Here is a 25,761-nt window from a genome sequence, read left to right as displayed (position 1 = left end):
GGAGGTCTGGAGGGATGGTGAAAACTCGGCAGAGCTGGGAGCTGGGATCTGGTGTGGGTGTGGAGCTGGGAGTGGGGGCGAAACCTGTAACTGGAGTGGGTGTGGTGGTGGGGGGAATGGGGGTGGAGTCATGACCAGGGGTAGTGTTCCCCTCAGGGTTCTGGGGGCCAGGAATGTTGACAGTGGGATCTGTGGGGGGTGTGTACCAGCAGAATGCAGATGAGTGGCGTTGGTGGGGGCGGAAGTGGTGGAAGACACAGCAGTAGTGGTGGTGGAAGTCACTGAGCATGTGGCATCAGCGATGATGTGGGGGTGGAAGTGATGTCACGTGTGATGCATGAGGAATTGTGAGGGGCAGAAGTGGCTGTGGGAGTGGCCATGATGGGGGCAGAAGTGACATCATCAATCAGCATGGGCGCGGTAGCTGTACCAGCTGCATGGCTAATAGTGTCCAAACATTTCCAGAGGCCGGGGGAATCTTCTGGAATGTTTGAGGAGCGCTGGTTATGGAGGTGGGTAGATAAAAGTTTGTTGTACTTACAGTTTTTGATGTTTGAGATGGAGTTGAAATACTGTTTGTTGAGAGTATGAATTCTCCTGAGGACGTAGTACAGAGTGGGTCCTTTGCAATTCTGAGAGAGTGTGGCCCTCAGCTGAGGCAGGGCTGACTGTAGAGAGGTTAGGTGCCGGCGCAATGCTGCAAGCGTGGATCTTGAAGGAGAACTGTTGCTGGTGTTTTTGAATCTGTAGTCTGTACTGTTCGGGTCTGAACTCTGCTGGTTTAAAGGTGGTCTGGAGTCCGTGTGGGATGAGTTGGTTATGGAGGCAGGCACTGAGGAAGCAAATGTGGCTGCGGTAGTGAGTTTGTTTCAGGATCTGGTTGAAGAGCTTCAGGGCAGAGGATGGTCTGGGGTTGAAGTGTTCCAAGACGGAAGATGAGGCGTTCTTCCTCCGGGCACCACTCCCCACATCTTCCTCTGCTACATTGATGACTGCATTGGCGCCACCTCGTGCTCCCGCGAGGAAGTTGAGCAATTCATCAACTTCACCAACACATTCCACCCTGACCTTAAATTTACCTGGACCATCTCTGACACTTCCCTCCCCTTCTTGGACCGCTTCATCTCCATTAATGACGACCGACTTGACACTGACATTTTTTACAAACCCACCGACTCCCACAGCTACCTGGATTACACCTCTTCCCACCCTACCTCTTGCAAAAATGCCATCCCGTATTCCCAATTCCTCCGCCTCCGCCGTATCTGCTCCCAGGAGGATCAGTTCCACCACAGAACACACCAGATGGCCTCCTTCTTTAGAGACCGCAATTTCCCTTCCCACGTGGTTAAAGATGCCCTCCAACGCATCTCGTCCACATCCCGCACCTCCGCCCTCAGACTCCACCCCTCCAACTGTAACAAGGACAGAATGCCCCTGGTGCTCACCTTCCACCCTACCAACCTTCGCATAAACCAAATCATCCGCCGACATTTCCGCCACCTCCAAAAAGACCCCACCACCAGGTATATATTTCCTTCCCCACCCCTCTCCGCCTTCCGCAAAGACCGTTTCCTCCGTGACTACCTGGTCAGGTCCACGCCCCCCTACAACCCATCCTCTCATCCTGGCACCTTCCCCTGCCACTGCAGGAACTGTAAAACCTGCGCCCACACCTCCTCCCTCACCTCCATCCAAGGCCCTAAAGGAGTCTTCCACATCCATCAAAGTTTTACCTGCACAACCACCAATATCATTTATTGTATCCGTTGCTCCCGATGTGGTCTCCTCTACATTGGGGAGACTGGAAGCCTCCTAGCAGAGCGCTTTAGGGAACATCTCCGGGACACCCGCACCAATCAATAACACCGCCCTGTGGCCCAACATTTCACCTGCCCCTCCCACTCTGCCGAGGACATAGAGGTCCTGGGCCTCCTTCACTGCCCCTCCCTCACCACCAGATGCCTGGAGGAAGAACGCCTCATCTTCCGCCTCGGAACACTTCAACCCCAGGGCATCGATGTGGACTTCAACAGTTTCCTCATTTCCCCTTCCCCCACCTCACCCTAGTTCCAAACTTCCAGCTCAGCTCTGTCCCCATGACTTGTCCTACCTGCCTATCTTCTTTTCCACCTATCCACTCCACCCTCCTCCTTGACCTATCACCTCCATCCCCTCCCCCACTCACCTATTGTACTCTATGCTACTTTCTCCCCACCCCTATCCCCACCCCCACCCTCCTCTAGCTTATCTCTCCACACTTCAGGCTCTCTGCCTTTATTCCTGCTGAAGGGCTTTTGCCCGAAACGTCGATTTTACTGCTCCTCGGATGCTGCCTGAACTGTTGTGCTTTTCCAGCACCACTAATCCAGAATCTGGTTTCCAGCATCTGCAGTCATTGTTTTTACTTATATGAATTGGGAGGGTTTGGAGGAATATGGGCCAAGTGCTGGCAAATGGGACCAGATCAGTTTAGGATATCTGGTCGGCATGGACGAGCTGGACTGAAAGGTTTGTTTCTGTGCTGTACATCTCTATGACTCTTTGGTAATGATGGGAGAGTAGGAGTGGGGCAGGCTATGGGCAATATCTCCTGGAATAGATCTGGAATGTATTTCCAATCTTACCCCAGCCCTCCTGCATGATGAAGAATGACCTTGACGTGTTTCGACTCTCACTACTTTGTTGCTTTGCCTCACTAGTTGTGCTGGTTTCATTTTTTCCTGTGTTTCTTTTTGGGAGGGGTTAAATTCAACTGTTCCCATCAAACCTGGCACCTGTAGAGAAAGCTACACTGACAATGCCTTGATCCAATTAGCTGTCCCAGAAACCTCTCAAAATGAATTCTTGGTTTGACAGGTATTATGAGCTGGTTGGGTGGACATGTGTCGTTCCTGCAGCAAGCAATCTTCAAATATCATTGTGAAGGAGGATGCCATTTAGCCCCCTAAGCTCATTCTGGCTTTTAGTGAGAATGTTCCAGATCTGTGACCTAACGCCATTTGACCCCCTTTTATCCGCATCCATTAGTATCTTTGATTAACATCTAGATATAAAATTAAAAATTGACCCAACATCAACTGCCGTTTGTTGAAGGACGTTCCAAATGTCTCCCACAGGTTTACCAAAATAATTGTTGACAAGTTTCCTTTTTCAAAAATTCAATCACGGGATGCAGATATTGCTGGCCGGGCCCAGCATTTATTGTCTGTCCGGAGTTGCCCCCTTTGAGAAAGTGGTGGTGAGCTGTCTTCTTGAACCACTGCAGAGCATGTGCTGTATGTAGACCTTAGGGAGAGAATTCCAGGATTTTGAGCCAGTGAGTCTGACAGAATGACGAAATATTCCTAAATCAGAATGGTGAGGGGAACTTGAAGAGTGTGGTGTTCCAATGCACCTGCTTCCCTTGTCCTTCTAGATGGAAGTCATCGTGGGTTTGGAAGATGCTGCCTCAGGATCTTCCTAAAAGAGCTGACTCTAATATTTCAGTTATGTCTCTGAGCTGTAGCCTCAAGCTGTACTCACTTTTCTTTCCTCCTTTGCTGGCCTCCCCTTCTGTTCTATCCCCTCCCCTCCTTTCTACCTGGTGTACAGTCTGACAAACTCTATTAAACTTCCATGACTCACTAGTTGTCTAACACCTTGTGATAAAAGTATTTGATGACGATCGAGGGAAAGGGGAAAATCACAAAAAAATCTTAGCCTTGTGCATCCAGTCACACTTTTCAGCAGATTAAGGACAGGAGCTTTGGCTAAATTTTAACCATCTAGAGCCATTGACGTCAAAAGTGTGACACATAGATGTTGCTATCCAAGTCTGGAATTGTTGACCTATGGATGCAACATTTAGAAATGTGAATTAAATTTTAACCAGAAAATAAAGGTTTGAGTCTTGTTCCCTTGGCAGGGTGATTCCAAACCTGGCATGGAGAGGAATTTCTGTGAGGCTATTGGACAGGATAGACCATACCTCTCTCACTATGCCACCTCATCCCCCTTCTGCAAACAATAAACTTAAAGGGATCTGACTGAACTTCCCCAGAATGTGGACAAGTGAACAGCAACCCATCTTTAACATTAAAACTTATCAAGACATGTCTATGAATGTTATCAAACAACATTTGGCATCAAACCAAATGGAGATATAACAACAGATTGGTCTGATATATGGCTTTTAAAGGTACATCTTAAAGGAGGACAGCCTGAGGATCAGAGATTAGGGCAATCATGAAGTGGGCGGAGTCAGGAAATGTGAAAGACTGGAATTGGAAGTGCTGAGCTCTTAGAGAATTGTAGAAATGAAGGAGGTTAAAGAGGTCAGACCATAGACCATAGAATTCTATGTTTTACATCAATTGCCCTACCCTCATTGACAGACCTGGTCACCACCACCTCTTAGAGCCATTTGGACTCAAGAATGAAATAGAGGTTACAATTTTAGAAACATAGAAGACTTTTAAAAATAATTGTCACATTACATTTGGATGGATATATGAATAGGAAGGGTTTGGAGGGATATGGGTCGGGCGCTGGCAGGTGGGACTAGATTGGGTTGGAATATCTGGTCAGTATGGACGGGTTGGACTGAAGGGTCTGTTTCCATGCTGTACATCTCTATGACTCTATGACTGTATGACAACAATGGTGTACTGGCAACAGACGTTATTAGGACAAAGCACAAAGAACAATACAGCACAGGAACATGCCCTTCTGCTCTCTAAACCTGCAATGACACATTTTGCCCTTCCTACTAAAACTGTCTTCACTTACAGGGTCCGTATCCCTCTATTACCTTCCTATTCATGTATTTATCCAGGTGCTTGTTGAATGCTGCTATTGTGTCTGCTTCCACCACCTCCTCTGACAGTACATTCCAGACACTCACTACCCTTTGTGTGAAAAACTTCCCTTGCACATCTCTTTTAAACTACCCCCCCCCACACACCTTTAACCTGTGTCCCCTAGTAATTGACCCCTCCACCTTGGGAAAAAGCCTCATTCATACCACTCTATCCATGCCATTCATAATCTTATACACTTCTATCAGATTGTCTCTCAACGTCCTGCGTTCCAGCAAAAATAAACCCAGTCTACCCAACCTTTCTTCATAGCTAAAATCCCCCATACCAGGCAACATCCTGGTAAATCTTTTCTGTACTCTCTCCAAGGCATCCACATCCTTCTAGTAGTGTGGTGACCAGAACTGTACACAATATTCCAAGTGTGATCTAATTAAAGCTGTATAAAGCTGCAGCATAACTTGCCTTATCCTGATACTCATTGCCCCTTCCAAAGAAGGCAATCATGCCATAGGCCTTTTTTACTACCTTATCTACATGCACTGCCACCTTCAGTGATCTGTGGACCTGCACACCCAGATTAGATTACTTACAGTGTGGAAACAGGCCCTTCGGCCCAACAAGTCCACACCGCCCCGCCGAAGCGCAACCCACCCATACCCCTACATTTACCCCTTACCTAACACTACGGACAATATTCCTAAGGGTTCTACCATTCATTGGTATTCCATCTGCACTTGATCTTCCAAAATGCATCACTTCACAGTTGTCCAGATTAAACTATATCTGCCATTTTTTTGCCTATGCCACCAACTGATCTATATCTTGCTGTATCGTCTGACAATCCTCCTCGCTATCTGCAACTCCACCAATTTTTGTATTGTCAGCAAACTTACTAACTAAACCAGCTACATTTTCCTCCACATCATTTACGTGGACCATGAACAGCAGACGTCCCAGCACTGATCCCTGTGGAACACCACTAGTCATAGCCCTCCATTCCAAAAAGCATCCTTCCACTGTTACTTTCTGTCAGCTATGACTAAGTAAATTCTGTATCCATCTTGCCAGCTCACCCCTGATACCATGTGATTTCACCTTTTGTGCCAGTCTGCTATGAGAGACCTTGTCAAATGGAATTAACCACTTTGAAATGTCATAAAAGATGTTAGATAGGTTTGCTAATACTCAACAAACAGTTTTTCGGTTTCATATCGAATAGAATCTACCAACTCTACAAACACCTTTTTGGTTTCATATCTGATTGACCAACCAGATCGTGCTCTCTACCTGACTTCACCTATCTCCACTTCACCACCCTGCCTCCGCCACCCTCTTCACCTGTAGCTCCCCCCACATCCACCCCCAGTCCTGAAGAAGGGTTATACCTGAAACGTTGACTTCTCCACCTCGTGGCGCTGCCTGGCTTGCTGTGTTCTTCCAGTCTCCTGCTTGTTGACCTTAGATTCCAGCATCTGCAGTTTTTTTGGGTCTCTAATGCTTTCCACTTGGCCTTGAGTTTCGAGAAATTAAAGATCAATCTCCAGTACACTGTCTTAGATTCATTAACAGATGATACAACTCAAAATTTAAGATGTTTGCTATGTTAACTTTGATGAATCTTTATTCCTCAAAGCAACGTCAATTATTCTGAAATTTCCTATCATGTTCTTTCTATCTCCTGTATTTTCCTCAGAAGCTTTGGAATCTCACAATTTTAGAAATGCTCACTGTGTTGTCAGTGCTGTGCCCAAACTCTGGGGATAAATCAATACATTCTTTTTTTTTGCTATTTTTTAAACATTTACCAGATATAAAAGTATTGAAAATTTGGAGGAAAAGGTCTGCTTGGGTGATAGTCAACCCAATCAAGGAGGAAGGCGGTGTGTCACAATGATGGGTGTGTTGGCTGCCAAGTGACTGATGAATGACTGGAGAATTGGCTATGCTAAATTGTCCCATAGCATCCAGGGATGTGCAGGTTAGGATGGATTGGCTGTGCTAAATTGTCCAATAGTGTACAGTGGTGTGAAGGCTGGGTGGGTTAGCATGGTGAATGCAGGGATAGGGTGGGGGGTGGGATGCACTTCAGAAGGTAGGTGTGGACTCGATGGTCTGCTTCCACTCTGTAGGGATTCTATCATTCCAAAAATTGGGATTGCTGGGGAAATGTGCAATTCATGCAATGAAACCATTATGAATAGATTTTGTCATAGTGGCAACACTAAATAAATGCAGGTCTGTCTTATCCTACTTTATTTAGTTTGGCTTTCCTTTTCTTTATATAGGCCCAACAGGCCAGACCTTAAGTTTTCTTTGAACAATATTTATTGATAATGAAACCAATAGGGCAGCAGATTTCCCCCCTCTGAGCTACTCTAGTTCCAATCTTCCAGCAGAGTCTTCATGACATGTCTACCTGGATCACAGTTTCACAGCACACCTCAGAGGCTTATGTACATGCAATAACCCTGCCCCTCCACTTCTCTGCTGTAAAGAGTACAGACCCAGCTGTTCCACTTTTTCCACATAATTGAAGTTCCTTATCTCTGGTAGCTTTCCAATTAAAGACTTTGACATATCCTTCCTAAAGCAAGCTGCCCAAAATTATACATAATACTCCAGGAGAGGCATAATGTATGGTTTATCAATTTATTGGTTCTGGTTTATTAAGAATCAGCATGAGTTGTTTGCTTTTATGCTCTGTGCAATACGTAAAGAATATAAATTTGATTGGAAAAAACAGATTTATGATTTTGCCCTGCCACCTTCAAACATGCTCTCTCTGACAAATGTAGCATTTTTGTGCATATTGTAAGACGTGTTGTGTGTATTTATTGTAGAGTTTGATTGCCAGGTGTTAAATATGTCGCTGATTTGTGAATATTATTTGAAATCCCCAAATTGGAATCTGTGCAATAATCAATGGTGTTTTCCCCAAAGAAAGGGCCCTGGCCGATGATTGGTTCCTCACCCGCCAATCAGTGTTCTTTCAACCAATGGATTACCTCATCCCGCCCACGTCACGGTGACGCACGACGGACGTCGGCTTCAACCAAACCTGATGAGGCGTAGTGCCCGCCTCCAGTACCTTTCTACTGGTGTCGTCACGTCGGGCCCGGGGCTGCCCCGCTCTTCCATTGGTGGAGGGGGCTGTCGGTCAGGGTGGGACATCCGGCGAGCAGGTTTGGTTGCGGTGGTGGGTGTGTGTTGTCCTCTGAGAGGGGGGGATGAAGAGCACAGAGCGAGTGTTGCTCGGGCCCGTGAGTGGGGGCAGGTCTGTACATACCTTTAACTATCACCTGGAGCGTGGAATAAAGCTTTCTGTCGCCTTGTAGGCAAGGTGAGGTGTGGGTGTGCCTTTTGGGGTCTGTCTCCCTGGTGATGTGTAGGAGAAGGGAGCCCCAGTGTTCTCAGGGTTTGGGTAAAATCCACCATTTCTGCTCATCCCCGTCCAGCCTTCCCTTGGGGTCTGCAGAAGGGTCACCGGACTCCAAACGTTATCCCTCCCCTGCTGAGTTTCTTTGTTTCAGGTCATGGAATCCCCACAGTGCGGAAGGTTGGCCATTCGGCCCATCGAGTCTGCACCAACCCTTCGAAGATCATTCCCCTCCCAGCTCCACCCCTCCCCCGCCAAACCCACTGTAACCCTGCATGCCCCCATGGGCTGCCCACCCTCGCCTGCACATCCCTGGGCACCATGGGCAATGTAGCATTGCCAGTCCACTTTAACCTGCACACTCTGGGCTAGTACTGTGACTAGCCCATCCTAACCCACACATCCCTGGGCACTATGGGCAATTTCCAATGGCCAATCCACCCTAACCTTCATGTCCCTGGGCACTATGGGCTGTGCACTATGGCTAGTCCACCCTGGCCTCCTCCACATCCCTGGACACTATGGGGCAATTTCCCTTGGCCAAACCACCCTAACCTGTGCATTCCTGGACACTTCGGACAGTTTCTTACTGCCAATCCACCTAGCCTGCATATCTTTGGACTGCAGAAAGAAACTGGAGCACCTGGAGGGAATCCCATGCTGATATGGGGAGAGCATGCAGACTGTGCACACACAGTCGCCTGAGGGTGGAATTGAACCCAGACTGGATGGTGGATGATCTCCAGCATCAGCTGGTACTTTGTTTCATTGTGCCTTTCCTACCAGGAAGCAGAATGACACCCTGAAGAGTGAATTGTGTTGCTGCCAGCGGGGGTGCCCTGTTATGTGGAGGGTTGCCTGCTCTTGAGTGCCGAGGTAAAAACAATGAGTGCAGATGCTGGAAACCAGATTCTGGATCAGTGGTGCTGGAAGAGCACAGCAATTCAGGCAGCATCCGAGGACAGGCAAAATCGACGTTTCGGGCAAAAGCCCTTCATCAGGAATAAAGGCAGAGAGCCTGAAGCGTGGAGAGATAAGCTAGAGGAGGGTGGGGGTGGGGATAGAGTAGCATAGAGTACAATAGGTCAATGGGGAAGGAGATGAAGGTGATAGGTCAGGGAGGAGAGGGTGGAGTGGATAGGTGGAAAAGGAGCTGGGCAGGTCGGACAAGTCAGGGGACAGTGTTGCTGGAGGTTAGAAACTAGGATGAGGTGGGGGAAGGGGAAATGAGGAAGCTGTTGAAGTCCACATTGATGCCCTGGGGTTGAAGTGTTCCGAGGCGGAAGATGAGGCGTTCTTCTTCCATGTGTCTGGTGGTGAGGGAGCGGCGGTGGAGGAGGCCCAGCACCTCCATGTCCTCGGCAGAGTGGGAGGGGGAGTTGAAATGTTGAGCCACGGGGCGATTTGGTTGATTGGTGCGGGTGTCTCGGAGATGTTCCCTAAAGCGCTCTGCTAGGAGGCGCCCAGTCTCCCCAGTGTAGAGGAGACTGCATCGGGAGCAACGGATACAATAAATGATATTAGTGGATGTGCAGGTAAAACTTTGATGGATGTGGAAGGCTCCTTTAGGGCCTTGGATGGAGGTGAGGGAGGAGGTGTGGGCACAGGTTTTACAGTTCCTGCGGTGGCAGGGGAAAGTGCCAGGATGGGTGGGTTGGTCGTAGGGGGGCGTGGACCTGACTAGGTAGTCACGGAGGGAACGGTCTTTGCGGAAGGCGGAAAGGGGTGGGGAGGGAAATATATCCCTGGTGGTGGGGTCTGTTTGGAGGTGGCGGAAATGTCGGCGGATGATTTGGTTGATGCGAAGGTTGGTAGGGTGACTGGTATATTACCTTGCCATGCTAAGTGATCAATCTATGTGAAGCTTGTTCAGCAGTCAGCTATGACTGCTGTGTTCTCCCTCCAAATCTCCCATCTCTCTGTGTCCCTACCTGATCTCTCTCTTCTTCCCCATACTCCCCCCCAACACTATCTCATCCCTCCGCTTCTCCTTCCTACCCTGACAAACAGTTGTCTCCTTCCCCTCATGCTTGAAATCTGGACTGGGTGTGATTCAGCAGTGGCAGTGTGTATTTTCTTGGTGCCACATGAAGTGGTGGAGGTGAGAACCATAGGAATACTTAAGGGGAAGCTGGATAAATAGGTGAGAGAGAACAAGGGATAGAAGGATTTCCTAATGAGGATTTGATATAGGGGAGTAGGAGGTGGTATATATGAAATGTAAATGTCAATCTTTTGAGCTGAATAGCCTGTTTCTCTCCCTCAAAATTCTGTTTAATTCTTTGAATCTGGATCCATCTCACAATCTTCAGTACTTCTCGGATTTTCTGTTACTTTTTCTGCTCTGCTGGGTGAGCCTGTTCGTGCTAGTGCATGGTGGGTTTCCTCATTTTGTGCATCTCTTGTCAGTGTTGATCATTCTCCGGTCAGGCGTAGTATGGTGATCTTACAAGGAGGAAGAAATGTTCATACATATACTGCAAAGCTTTTACACCATGAGAGATTTTAGGTATCTGTCAGTCCCTTGGGGATGTCCTCGTCCTCTTCAGTTCCATTGGTTTGTTTTTTCCTCATGCAGTTGCTATTGTTTTCTGCTTGTAGTAATACTCCCAGAAGCTGCAATTTGACAACTGGATGGTGTTGATTGAAGGAGAAATGTTGGAATCTTTTTTATAACTGCCTGTTCAGGCCATGGTTCAATGTCTCAGTACCTCTGATAACGTTATACTTCCTTAATACTATGTCAGCCAGGATTGTATGCTGAAGTCCTTGGAACAGAACCTGAATTTGCAACACGCTGACTCCGAGATAAGAGTGTCACCAGTAAATCAAAGCAGACAACATAGAGCATCTTTTATTTTCCCCATTGGCAGGTAAGGCTTTGAAGTTCGCAACACAAAAAGGCCATTTGGCTCATTACTCATTACTCTTTGTTAATGCCATCCAGAAATGAATCCCACTGCCTCCTCTCTTTCAAATCTGCACCAATATTTATCCAGACTTTTTTTTTAACACAAGGTGTAGCGATCTCTGCCTCAAACATCCGAGTGCCAATATATCAGCTGTTACTAGTGTCAGAGATATGTTACTACATTAAGAATTTCTTGTATTCTCTCCCTTCATCTTAAGTGACAGTTTTAAGAATGAGCATTCACTACAGATTTCCGTACCAATTAAAGTAGACTTGCCGAACGCTTCTTCAGCATTCTTTCTCTTACTCTACATTCTCTTAACCACGCCATAGCAGTCTCTTCTTTGGAAGAAACAACCTCTCAATTTCCTCTTTACATTTATAATGGATGTGTCTGCATCATCCTTACTCTGTGGCAGTAATTGCCTTTCTGTAATCAAATGTCCACAACAGTGCACACAAGGTGTGTAGCAAGGATATCTTCCCTATGGTAGGGGAGTTCAAAACTGGAGAGCATTTTTTAAAGATGCGAGGACAAAATTTTAAAAGAGACTCGAAGGGTGACTTTTTTTAACACGGAGTGGTTCATGTCTGGAATGAAATGCCAGAGGTAGTGGTGGATCCAGCTACAGTTACAACATTTTAATAGATATTTGGATAGGTACATGAATAGGAAAGGTTTAGAGGGACCAGGGCCAAATGCCATGCAAGTGGAACAAGTTTAATTTGGGAACATGGTTGGCATGGACTAGTTGGATTGAAGGGTCTGTTTCTGTGCTGTATGACTCTAAGATGGATGTGGTTATTGGAAGTCCATCACCTCTGTTCCATGATATCAATGCAGGAGTTCCTCAAGGTAGATATTTTTGAGTCGACCTGTTCTGAGATGGTCACATGTCTCTGGAGGGATTGGGTTGTGACCCTGGGCTTTTGTTCAGAAGTAGGGACACTAATATTGTGCCACAAGAGCTTTAGGTCCTTCAATGTCATGTCATAAGCCTAACTGTCTTCAGCTGCTTCATCAATGACCTTCCCTCCATCATAAGGTCAAATGTAAGCATGGTCACAGATGATTACACAACATTCAGCACCATTTGTGACTCATCAGATACTGATGCAGTCTAATGTCTGAATGTAGCAGTACTAGATGTTCTCCAAATGCAGGCTGACAAGTGATACGTGGCATGTGTTTTACAAAAGTGCCAGTCAATGATTCTCCAACAGAGAAAATCTAACCACTGCCCCATAACATTCAATGGTGTTACCATCACTGAAGCCCCCACTGTCGACATTCTGGGGATTACCATTGACTGCAAATAGAACTAGTCCAGCCACGTAAATACAATTGCTACTAGTGTAGGTCAGAGGTGAGGACTCCTGAGGCGAGACATTGTGGGGCCACTTCAACCAAATGACTGCAGCGTTTCAAGAAGGCAGCTCACCACCACTTTCTCAATGACCATGAGGGCTGGGAAGTAAATGGTAGCCCATCCAACGATGCCCACATCCAATGAATGAATGAAAAAAATTGTGCCCATCCTCAGTAGAACCTACATTAAAGGGGGAAAAACCTTCAGAATGTACCAAGCCATTTCAATAGCCAATTAAATATGTCACAGTTGTGGTTATTGTTCTAATGTCTGTTAGATTCCCTACAGTGTGGAAACAGGCCCTTTGGCCCAACAAGTCCACACTGACCCTCTGAAGAGTAACCCACCCAGACCCATTCCTCCACCTTATATTTACCCCTAACTAATGCTCCTAACACTATGGCCAATTCACCTGACCTGCACATCTTTTGGATTGTGGGAGGAAACCAGAGCATCCAGAGGAAACCCACGCAGACTCTGGGGGAATGTGCAAACTCCACACAGACAGTCGCCCAAGGCTGGAATCGAACTCGGGTCCCTGGCACTGTGAGGCTGCAGTGCTAACCACTGAGCTACCGTGCCGCCCTCTGTCAACTGAAAATTATTTTATCAACATTTTTGGAAGCAGTAGAGACATTTTGCAGACAATTTGCTGTTTGTGGGATCTTGCTTTGTACAATTAGATCTGTTTCAGTGTTACTGTTTGAAAGGTCACTGTTATTCTGAATATTGAGAAGAATGCTGCTTCTCTTCAAATATGTTCCACCTCCTCCCACCTTACTTCAGCTCACCCTATCAGCCACGTTTTACTCCACCTGGGACGGGATGGAAGTCTTATGAACAAAACATTGACTAGGCTAGTATGCAGCAGGGTTTGGCAGACTAATAGGTGACTTGATTGAAACACGAGATCCTGAGGAGTCTTGACGGGTGCATGTAAGAAGAATAATCTAGAAGGATGGCTCACTGTTTCAAAATGAGGGAAATCCATTGGAGACAGAACTGAGGAGAATTTCCTTCTTATGAAAGATCATGGTATTTGGTACACTGTTCCTCAAAAGGCATTGGAAGCTGAGTGTGTGAATATTTTGAAGGCAGCAATGGATCGATTCTTGCTGAGCATGATTGAAATATTATCCAGGATGGGCAGAAATGTGGAGTGACTGGATCAGCTGTGATCTTATTGAACACTGGAGAAGGTTGGAGGGACCGAATAGCTTTCTCCGGCTCCTGATTCCTGTTTGCATTCCTTTCCCTTTCATATTTAACTTGTTTAAATACATGTGTCATTTGCCTCAAGCGCTCAGTGCCTGTATTTGAGGCCAAATGGTTAAAGTGATGGATTAGAAATCCATTGGGGTTTTCCTATGTTAGTATAAGTCCTGCTGACTGCAGTTCCAAAGGGATCTTGTAGCAAAGTGGTAGGATCCATTTTAAAAAATTTTTTTGGAGTCCCATCTGCATCAGAGTAATAATTTGTCTGAACAGGTCATAGAGATATACAGCACAGAAACAGACTCTTTGGTCCAACCTGTTTATGCCGACCAGATGCCCTAACATTTGGTGGGATATTACTCATGCCCCCCCCAACACATTTTCAGCACAGAGGTGGAACAAGTGCAGAGTATCAAGCTCCTGGGAGTAGTTATCTATAACAAGCTTTCTTGGACTCTTCATGTGGACACACTGGTTACAAAGGCCCAACAATGTCTCCTCTTCCTCGGGCAGCTGAAGAAATTTGGCATGATGGCGAATACTCTTGCCAACTTTTATAGGTGTGCCATCAAGAGCATTCTGTCTGGATGTATCACTACCTGGTATGGCAACTGTACCATTCAAGATCGGAGACGGTTACAGAGTGTGGTGAACTTGGCCTGAACAATCACAAAGCCAACCTCCCATCTATAGAATCCATCTACCAGGCCTGCTGTTCAGGAAAGGCTGTCGGCATGCTCAAAGATCCATCCCTGGCAATGTTTTTTTACAACCTCTTCCATCGGGGAGAAGGTACAGAAGTCTGAACATGCGCACCAGCTGGTTTCGTAACAGTTTCTACCCTCCTGTTGTTCGAATACTGAATGGACACTCAAACTCTTAATATTCGCCTGTATCTGTAATTTTATTTTTGCTGCTGTTTACTTATTATTTACTTATCTATGCTACTGAATGATGTATTGCTTGCAAGGCAACACTTTTTACGGTGCCTCAGTACACATGAAAATAAATCCAATTCAGTTCACGTAATCTAGTCCCATTTGCCAGCACTTGGCCCATATCGCTCTTAAACCCTTCGTATTCATACACCCATCCAGATGCCTTTTAAATGGTTTGTTTTGGAAAAAAACAACCTGTTTGATTGTTCTCCTCATGCTCTGGGTAAACAGAACTCTCCAGTGTTCCTTATTGAATTTATTAGTAACTACTGAATGGCTATTTGGGGGTTGCAAGTTTTGATTGTTTTTATACAGCGTTTGTACATTTTGAGCACAAGCTTGGTTAACTGAACAAATGGCGGTTTAAACAGTGATGAGAAAGTGAGGTCTGCAGATGCTGGAGATCAGAGCTGGAAATGTGTCGCTGGAAAAGCGCAGCAGGTCAGGCAGCATCCAGGGAACAGGAGAATCGACGTTTCAGGAGAAGGGCTCATGCCTGAAACGTCGATTCTCCTGTTCCCTGGATGCTGCCTGACCTGCTGCGCTTTTCCAGCAACACATTTTAAACAGTGATGGCTGGCATGTGGATATGTTTAAGGTGAGACTTGCGTTGGCACGGTTTTGCCTGAGCATGAAGGTATTTGTAGTGCTTGCATTATGATTGCAATCAGATCAGTCTGTTTATGCAAGTGGCGTATAATTATTGACAGTATGTGAGATAATGGAAGCATCCAGCTACAGCATGTTGACAAGTGAAAAGGAAAGTTTACCTTTTGTGACCTCTGGATTTCGCAAAGCACTTTACACCAGCTAAATGCTTTTGAAACAGTCACTTGCTGTAACTATATTGTTCCTTTAACCGCAGAAAAATATCCCAAGGCGCTTCTCATTCATATAATCAGACAAAATCAAATACCAAGCCACATAAAGGGATAGAGCGACATGTCTAGAAGCTTGATCAGTGATGAGTGACTCCAGTGTAAGAGGTGCAGTAATTTATTGCAATTAACAGTTTGCTATAATGAATTTATTGGCAGATAGGTTTGTTGCAGCAAGAGTCTTATATTCAGTATGTACGATGTAATGTAATATGGAAAAAATGGCTACATTCAATGCATGAACACATCTGCGGACCATCTGACTCAGAGTTTCTCAAGCTTGGTTTTTTTTGGCTATTTATAGCAATATCTAAATCTCTTGAGTTTCTTCCGAGCGTGTTGCAAACTCCTAGCTATTGTTTGTGTGCTGAAGAATCTGCAGTTGGTAGTTTGGTTCCTTGTATTTTTCTCCTGAAACAAAAAAAAATTGCAGTATAATTTAGTGTGTATCTTTTGGATGCTGAGTAACTGGGGTTTAATTCCTTTTAACTAATTTGCTGAATTATTTTACTTTCTTTTGCATTCAAAATGCCTGACAAATCTTTTATATAATATAATCATTTGATTGTGTTTGGATTTGTATCCAAAATACTTATCTGGTTTCATTGGGCATCTAGTCAGACATGAACTGGTATTTATTTCTCCTTTGGTCTCGGACAGTGCTTTAGCAAGTTGACTTCTAAGTCTCGTGTACAATTTCACATGAAGCAGATGCGGTAGTAACATAGCACACCACTAACTGTTTACAGAGATTCTCTCTCTGTAGCAATCCACTCAGCCATCTCTTCACAGCCCTGTAACATCACTTCAAATGTTGATTCTGTCTTCCCTTAAAAATTGGTTTCTCAATCATCTTCCTGCAATGCAACATCCTAGGGTCTGGCATCATTGATGTAAAACAGCAGCAACTTACATTTGGAAAAACATGTTTAAGCGGCAAGTGGTTCAGATCTGGAATGTGCTGAGAGTGCAATGGATGCAGATTCAATCATGGCTTACAAGTGGAAGTTATCTGAAATTGTTTCATTTTCAGGGCTTCAGGAAAAGGCAGGGGTGCATCTGCTGGTTGGGATGTTTGCTCTTGTGGGAGAATCTGGAACTAGAAATTGTTGCTTAAAAATAAGAGGTCGTCCATTTAAAACACAGATGAGGCGAAATATGTTCTGAGGGTTGTGAGTCTTTAAATTATCTTCCTGAAAAGGCAGTGAAAGCAGAGTCTATGCATATTTTTAAGGAAGAGGAGGCTAGATTCTCGGTCAGTGAGGGATTGTAAGGTTATCGGGGTCGATGAGAATTAGATTTGAGGTTATATGACATTAACTGTGGTCTTATTAAATGGCAAGCATGGCCTCTTCCTGCTTGTTCATATGTTCATGTTACAGGTGCATTTAAGTTCCATTCTTGTGTGTTTTCACTAAGTCGATTTGTACACAAGTCAGAACACAATACAGTACAATATAAAATAGCTGTTTGTAAAAATGAGCAAGCATTCACATGTTTGGATCTTTCGTATTAATACACCCCTTTGTGGAATCTAGTTCATAAGTATGAGTGTTTGTAATTTGGGCGTTCATAAGTCAGGTGCTAGCTGCAGTTGATTTTCTCCTTTACATTGTAATTCATAGGTATCAGAGGACAGATTTGGCTCATATTTGTTTCTCATACCTCAGCACGTTTTCTGAGCTGATGCACTGAATTGCAGCAAGGTGACCTTACTAGCTAGTTTTGTAACTAGAGCTGATTCGCTTCATTTAGTTAGCAAATATATTTTCATTTTTGCATTTTAACTTTTTAGTACCTTGTTTTTAAATAAATTCAAGGTGGATGTATTGTAATTTCATATATTTTTCTTGTTTGATTTTAGATTAAGCAGGAAACTCCACCACTGTTAACTGTCTTAAGCTGTGCACATTGTAAACATGTGAATTCCCTCTAAAATTTCACCTTTTTGAGCAATCACTACTTCTAATATTTTCTTCTTTGGTTTTTCATACACCTTTTGTGTTCATGTGGCCCTGTAAGGTTCTCTAGGTCTACTTCTGTCTGTTAAAGATTCTATATAAGTACAATAAGAGAAGTGGAGCATTGCAGATGCTGGAGACCAGAAGTAAAAACCGAAAATGTTGGAGAAACTCAGCTGGTCTGGCAGCATTTGTGGATAGAGAAACAGTTAATATGTTATGTCCAATGCAACTTATTCAGATCACTGTATATGTTACCATAATTCCAAATCATAGTTATGATGTTGTGCCTCAATAGGAACACAGCAGTCATTCCAGTTGGCACTTTTATGAGAAATAACTTCAATGGCCCTTTCCAACTCCCTGTCCTCTACCACCCAGGGAACACTACTACCCTCAAGATCCCTTCCAAATTGTGCATCATCCTGACTTGAAAAATATTGTTGGAACAAAATCTTGGAGTTCCCTACCTAACAATATCAAACCACACAGACTGCTGCAGTTCATGATCGTTTACTGAGGGCATGTTCCTGAGGGCAGAGATACCAATGTCCCATGAACAATTTTAAAATTTCAGGTTGGCTGCATTATGCTCTGTTTGGATAGAAATTTCAGGTTTTTTCCCTTCATGCACTGCTGATTTCTTAACATTCATTCAATGTTAGTGTTGCAACATTAGTGTTCTCTTTTTTGACTTAGTTGTGTTTCTCATTCTCAACAGGATATAATGTTTGTTCTTCATCAAATTGTATCCTGAAGACCCTGATCCTGGGGCCGAGGATGTCTGGTGGAATAGTGGGAAGTGAGCCTCATTCTGTGTTCAAGGTACCTTTTAATGTTTTTTAGCCAACTGTATACATTGTTTAAGTAAAAAAAAAAATTCAGATGAGTGTAAAATAATTAACTGGAGCAATGCCCAGCCCCACGCCCCCGAATTGTTTCATGACTGTCTGCTGTTGGACTCAGATGCAACATAAAAGAGGGTTATGATTCTCATCCTTAATTTGAAATGTAGCAGTTATTTTAAACGACTGGTAATCCAAAGAACAGGAATTGCAAATCCCACTGTAGCCATTTTTGAGTTCAGTTTTGCGTCTGTTCAAGTTCTGTCAGATCAACATAAAAATGTTTTAGGGAAGGAAATCTGCTGTGTAAATCCAGTCTGACTTCCTTGTGACATCCGTCTCAGGCCAACATTGGCTTTTAACTGCCCACTGAAATAGCCCAGCAAATAACTGTATTAGACCAGCGTTCAAGTTATGTAGGTTGAGGCACAACCTACCACCACCTCAGGGCAACTAGACATGAAGGGTAAATGTTGCTGATGTCCATATCCAGCAGCATTCACCATATTTGAAGTGAGTGCAGGGAAATTTGGGAAGAAGGGGAGAAAGTGAATTTGCCTGTAAATCAATGCTGTCACAGCTGGTTAGCATGGAACTGTGAGTTGACTTGTCCTCTCCTCAGCTGAAAGCCCTGCTTCATCAGAGACCAGCTAACTCTGTACTGACAAAACATTTTTAAAGTTTTGCAAGGTTAATTTTATCTTGTCCTGTACCAGGCTCTCACTGAATCAATTGCAATGGAGCCTCCCCAACTTGCTGCCCTTGAATTTCGATGGTGTTGGCCCAGGTGCAAGTACAAATAAGTGTCCCAGTGTCTCCTTTCCCATACTGCATTCTTTGGAGAACAGAACTTAACTGTTGCTAAGAGAAGGTGACCATGTCTTCAGCTACCAGGTCTCTGAGCTCTGGAATTCCATTTCTAAACATTGCTGTTGCCATTTGTGTTTGACCCAAATATCCCATTATGTAGATCAGTGTCTTTTTTTTATGTAGCACATTTATCTGCTGTCCTTCCCTGGTCTAGCTTGCATGTGACTCTGGACTTACTGCAATGTGGTTGGTTCTTAACGTCCCTCTGAGATGGCCTATCAAGCTATTCGGGTTAAGGGCAGGTCGGGATGGATAACAAATGTTGACTTTGCCAGTAATGTTCACATCCCATTTTTAAAAAAAAAACTAAAACAAAAGATCCTTGAGACATTTTAACAGTTAAAAGTGGTGTATAATTAAAATTGACTGTTATTTGCCGCTTAGGTCAGATTAATGTGGTGTGCAAATTTGGAACAATTTGCTGACAGACCTACAGCTGCTTGGCTAGGTGCCGGGTTTAAATCTGACAATGCTCAGGGAGGCTGCAATGTGAAAAGGAATATTCTTCTGATGCTGGGAGATGCATAACTAAAGTATGTCCCTGCATTGTTCCTGATTGGGCAGTGCTCCTGTTAAAGTACACCCATTTTGTGTTGCATGCTGCTTTATTTTTGGGAGGAGTTGATTTTGGGACAGTTGGCACTGTCCTGGTTTGCTGATGTTTAAAGGGCCAGTGATCCACAGAGCATTCCCCATCTGTACATTGCCATATTTAATTGAGCTTTGAACTTGTGTGGCTGAGCCTCCATTTAAACTTTATGGCTCAGTTTTTGTAGAAGTCCTATATTAAACTCATTTGGGGCCATGTCATTTTGCACAAAACAGCAAGCAATTGGAGTATGCACTCAATGGAAAGGTACTGAAAAATGTGGTGAAAAGAGGTGACTCGAGTCAAATCCTCTGAAAGTGGATCTAGAGGTCGATAAATTTATTTAAAATTGCATTTAGCTTTTATAAATCTGGGAGTGGAGGCAATTAATAAATTTGTAAAAAAATTGTTTTTTTTCCACAGTATTAATTCTTAGACTTGACGTCAGTTTTTTTGGTTTGCAAATAATCATTATTGAGTTCAATCTGTCTTGTCACACTTGTGCCCTAAGGCATAGTCATGCAAAAAAAAACAAATTACCTGTACCTGCTTTTGCTCTGGGTTCAGACAAAACCCTTATCTTTCAGTTCTAACCTTTTGCAAATTGAAAAGGAATGCTTAAAATCATTAAAGGACTCTAATCACTCACATCTTTCCTTGTAATGTTTAATTCAGTCTGATGTGGTAGTTGTTTCTCAGTTTCATAATTTATTGATTATTGTCTGATTTGTTTGTGATATGGAGTGCTCTGCTCACAAAAGACTTCTCAATCACAGAATGTTTACTGTGCAGAGAGAGGTCATTCGGCCCATTGTATCTGCACCATTGCCCTGCTTAATCCTTATAACTCTTTAAATTTTTCCTTTTCAAGTAACAGTCAAATTCCATTTCAACCCATTCGATTGGACCTGCCAGCACTACACTCGCAGGCAGTGCAATCCAGTTATCACCTTCCTGACAAATACTTTTTTTTTTGCCAGGTGTCACCCTTGCACTGAAACATTCTGGGAATGAGCAACTTTGGCTATTTTATTGTTTCTAAAATAGTGCACATTTCATGATATTCTATCTGTAATTGTGAAAAAGAACTCCATCCCATTCAATGGAATTAAATCCTAATGCTGTGTGTAGGACAGGGTGTTTTACAATAGTTGTGGTGTTGTGTGTAATATTCGTTATAAGAAGCACATTAAAACCATAAGGAATGGATAGGATAGACTCATTAATATGATGCAATGTTGGGAATCTGTAATTCTGAAGAGCGACATGAGAGATGGGGTTGGAAGGGTGAGCTATTTTCTGTACTGAGGATATTAAAATGATGGTTCTGGAGGCGAATAGGGAAAGTCACCCAGCTGGTGGGGCAGCGATTAGGGGTTAACTGTTTAAAGTGCAAGTTATGAGAGAATTTAGCAGAAATTCTTTTACGTGGAGAGTTATTGGACCATGTGAGCTTTGCTAAAAGGAAAGGTTGAAATAGACACATGCATTTATTAAGGTAAAAAGAGATAGTGCGTTTGAAACAGAGGCAGATACAGGTCTGTGAGGCAGTTGTTACTTTTGGATACTCTAACAAGTAGCCAACACAGACGTAATGAGCTGATTAGCCACCTCCTATGCTGTAAATGGATATGATTCCAAGTGGGTAAGTGTAGAATTGTAGGCTCAGACATGTCTGTTGGTTGTATTGAATGTAGATTTAGCTTCTTTTTGAAGACTTTTTTTCTCCCTTCTTTGCTGCTACTTTGGGAGCACTGAAGAATCACTCTGATTCCTGATGATCCCATTCAGAGGGAAGGGAGAGGGAGTGTTAATCTAATGTAGGTGTAATGCTGCAATCCAGAGCGAGTTGCCCCCTCTTAGTTTGAGGTTATACCTGAGTAGGGAGTTGGATGCACAGAGCTGCATGTGTTTGTGGCAATTGTGCTTGTTCTGCGGCTCACTGCTGTTACCTTGTTTTTAAACTTGGCTTTTCATTGATCTAGAAGAAGCAAGTGGTTAGAGCACTGAGGCTAGGGCAGGAGCTCTGACTGGAACCACACAGTAACTGAGAGCTGTCAACCTACTGGCATTGGAAGGAAGCAACAGAGAGGGTCTGGGGCGGCAGCTCAGTTTGAGAGGATTGCAACCTTTTTCCACCACCAACCCCACCACATCCCTCTCGAGGGAGCCTTGATGCTGAATTTCAAAATGCAATGAGAAGTGACTGAAACATCCCAACCCCCTCTGCTTGATGACTCTCGCCAATTGACTGAACAAAATCCTCAGCGAACAAAGCCTTGTGGACATACAGGAAGAGTTGATCTGAGTGCGCAATGTCGTTGAGGAGAACAGATGGGGCATCCATTATCCAAGCCCTGGCGATGACTGTGGCTGAGATTCCGGTATTCCTGTACTCTACGTTCGGGCAGGTATGTTGACAACCAACAGGGCAAGATTCCTTTCTCATCTCTCTCTCTCTCTCTCTCTGTGGGTGAGGGGGTGGACTGTGGACAAAAATCCTGCTTCTGCATAAGCACGTCCTCACAGGCTCCTATATTGTATGCAGTTTTCAAAGTAGGTATGCCAAGTAATTTCATTATTCTGACTTATAAATAATCTTAATATTGCAGTTTGAAAGAAACCGTTGGGAGGAATATTGTAGCTAGCTATTCTATCCTCAGCGCTTCGTTGAAGCGCTAATATCTGAGCTGAAGTGACGCAAATCCGGAACTATTGCTGTCAGATTTGGGGTATGGTCACAGGTCAGGCAGAGCTTGACGCAATGTGATGAGCAATTTAAAAGATAAAGGGATTACTTGTGAGTTTGAAAGATGCAAGTGCCAGAGAATGAAGCACCTTTTCCAGCAGTAAGTGTCTGGAGGCCAGGAGTATTATTGCCTCAGCTCCACTTGAGAATAATACTGAGGTAGTACCTGATCAGTATCCACTGACCAGCCTGCTGCGTTTCCCTCTGAAGTAAATCGTGCAAAGATTTGTTTTGCATTGTAGGCCCTAGCTCAATGGGAACTGCATCAAGACTGTTCAGGCTAGTTCCATACATGGTCCATGTAAGCAACAGAGGAATAGTTCATCCATCTGGAGCTGCTTGTTACATTCACTAGAATGTGCGACACTATATCAGGTATTTGACTTACATGAATGCTTCCTCCTGCTTTCCACTTTATTTCATCCTATCAATGTGCCTTTCTGTTTATTTCTCCCAAATGTACTTCATTAACTTCCCCTAAATGCATTTGGTGCTTTTTGCCTTGGCCACTTAAGATAATGTATTCCACACGGGGCAGAATGGTGACTGTGGTTAGCACTGCTGCCTCACAGCGCCAGGGACCCGGATTTGATTGCTGCCTAGGGAGACTGTGTGTGGAGTTTGCACGTTTCTTCCCCCCCCACCCCACTCCATGTCTGTGTAGGTTTTCTCCAGGATCTCCGGTTTTCTCCCACATTCTAAAAGATGTACAGGTCAGGTGAATTGGCCAGGTTAAATGACCCGTGGTGTTATGTGCATTAGTTGGGGATAAATGCGGGAAACTAGTCTGGGTGGGTTACTCTTCAGAGGGTTGGTGTGGACTTGTTGGGCCGAAGGGCCTGTTTCCACGATGTAGGGAATCTAATCTGATCACACATTTATCAGTGTGTTGTGTTCTTGTGCTTCAGTCTTGGATTGCTTTTCAACCTTATTTACAGAATTTCCTGTTGGCACATACATCTGTAAAAATAAAGTGAATGTATAACTTAGTTTAGTAGTTTAAATTAACCAGAGTTGGTTGATTCTTTGTTTTTGAATGTGAGGTGATGAGGGCAGACGTGCTGCCTGACACCTCCTTCCCTCTTCTGGACATTTTGCTTGGTGCAGCTCAGCAAGCCCATTGACGTTTATACCTCCTCTGTTGGCATTCACAGTTAAAGCTCAGCATCACTGCAGTGCAGTATTTTAGGTTTCACATTCTTCTCTTCCTGTTTGTCTTCCATGGGTTCGAAGCCTCTCATTTCAGATCTGTTGTCTAACCTAATATCCCAGTTCATTCCAGCTAGCGCAACGCCCGTGCCCATATAGTTGCCCTTTAAGTGTGAAATACTGGTCTCAGGCCAACTCTCCTCCCTTTCAAACTGGATGTAAAATTAAATCATGTTATGATTGCTATTGCCTAGTAGTGACTTTACTCTGAGGTAATTAATTAACTCTGTCACGTTACACAACACCATGTCTGGTATAGTCTGTCTGGTCAATTCCAAAAGCTGCAGCTCTAAGAACTCCACATCAAAGTTACTATAACGGCCAATCTGATTTTTATGGTTTGTATGTATAACACCTAGTATTTCATGTATTTCTATTCCTATATCATGCTTACTGTTCAGGGGTCAGTAAGTCACTCCAAGTGACCTCTTTTCCTTACTATTTCCTCACCTCCACTCAGGCTCATGTTGCATTATGGTCTCCTGAACCAAGTTCATCTCAATTGCAGCAATATCATCCTTGATTAGGAGTGCTGATCTTGTTCCTTTGCATAGCTTATTCTTCTTGAATGTCATACAACACTCAATATGTAACCCAGTCCTTGTTATACTGCAGTAATAGCTGTCAGATCGTATTTATTCAGTACAGCGAGTGCTGTCAATTTATTTTCTTAATGACTACTATGTGCATTTAGGTACAGAGCTCTTAGTTGTGTTTGTAGTTATTTTTTGTAGCCTCTAGTCTTGGCTGCTCATATAGGCTTGGATTTTTCTCTCTTTCCCTTCCAGCCATTCTCTGACTTCCATTTTCCAAATTGGTGATTTGCTGTCCTGCCTCAGCTACCTGTCTCGATTTGTTACATTTACCCAAACTTGATCCCTCACTTCACTTGTTTAGTTTAAAGTGCCCTCTACTTCATTCGCCGTTTGTGAGGACACCAGTCCCAGTATGCTTCAGGTGGAAATGGCCCTATAGTAGAGATTCCTCTTTCCCCAGCACTAGTGCCAGTGTCCTGTGAATTGGGGTTCACTTCTCCCAATCATCCTCTGAGCCACTTCTCTAATCTTATCCATCCTATGCCAGTTTGCATATGGCTGAGGTAGTAATCCAGACATTATCATCTTTGAGGCTCTGCTTTCTAACTTGTTATACCTGCTCAGCAGAACTGTTTTTTTCTATCTTATCTTTGTTGTTTGTATCAACATGGAACATAACCATGGGATTGCTGCCTTCCCACTGCAAGTTCTTCTCCAGCCCACAGCAGATATTTGAAACCTTAGCACTGGGTAGATGACACACCCACCTGGACATGTGCTCTTTGCTGCAGACAATAATGTCAATTCCATCACAACACTGTTCCATACTAGCACTCCATTCCTCCTTGTGCTTCACTCTGGAATAACTTCCTGAACCACACTGTCATTGCCAGTTAATTCATTCAAATAAACTGAAAATTTCAAACCTTTTAGACAGTTGGAGAGGCTAAGGCTTCTACTTTGAGTCTCTTACTTGTAGTCATAACCTCCTGACCCTCACCACTGACACAATCAGAAGACCCTTTCCTAAGGGTATAAATAAAGTGCCCAGATAGTTATTCCCCTCCCTGTTGTGTCAGTGTGTACAGCTTGGCTTCAGCTCAATTACTCTCAGCTGAAGTTCCTGCAGTTGTATTTCCTTGCTGCAGATGCATTTGCTTTGGATCATGCTGGCATCCAGAAGCTCCCACATTCCCCTGCCCTGCCATCACTAATGATTGTTAATTATTTAAAATTACTGATTAATTTCTAACTGATGCAGCCTGCACCTCCCAAATATTTTAGCATTGCCACTACACTTTTTACAAACAATGAAACAGTAAAATACATGCATTATACTTACAGTTTCTAATACTACCAGCTACTGATTTACATATTATCTCTGCTGCAAAGATTGGAAGTCAGATGCTGGAGGCTGAAACGTATAATCCTCCTTGCCCTCACTCGGTATAGTTCTTGCAATAAGCCTTACTGAAAGCATCTCTTTGCTCCATGCACTGCATTCTCACTTTG

At 44.0% G+C, this 25,761-nt stretch overlaps 1 protein-coding gene across 8 annotated transcripts in view; it reads left to right on the top strand.

Moving 5' to 3' along the window:
• The first annotated feature begins 8,002 nt into the window (after positions 1–8,002).
• miga2 (mitoguardin 2) overlaps positions 8,003–25,761 on the top strand; it is a 47,871-nt gene continuing 30,112 nt past the window's right edge. For 2 of the 8 annotated variants that reach the window (XM_087998169.1, XM_087998173.1), the window contains exons 1-4: positions 8,025–8,142; positions 10,926–11,051; positions 18,173–18,276; positions 21,741–22,166. In XM_087998169.1, coding sequence (XP_087854295.1) covers positions 22,071–22,166 — 96 coding nt within the window. In that variant the 5' untranslated portion in view covers positions 8,025–8,142; positions 10,926–11,051; positions 18,173–18,276; positions 21,741–22,070. Of the gene's footprint in view, positions 8,143–10,925; positions 11,052–18,172; positions 18,277–21,740; positions 22,167–25,761 lie in introns of all 8 variants that reach the window. The other 6 variants (XM_043720616.2, XM_087998174.1, XM_087998170.1 and 3 more) reach the window with 5 other exon arrangements.

The sequence above is a fragment of the Chiloscyllium plagiosum genome, unplaced genomic scaffold (assembly GCF_037043375.1).
Source record: "Chiloscyllium plagiosum isolate Xiang-an unplaced genomic scaffold, Cpla_swu_hap1 HiC_scaffold_21, whole genome shotgun sequence".
Lineage (NCBI taxonomy): Eukaryota > Metazoa > Chordata > Chondrichthyes > Orectolobiformes > Hemiscylliidae > Chiloscyllium > Chiloscyllium plagiosum.
This window is presented reverse-complemented; position numbering and strand designations above follow the sequence as displayed.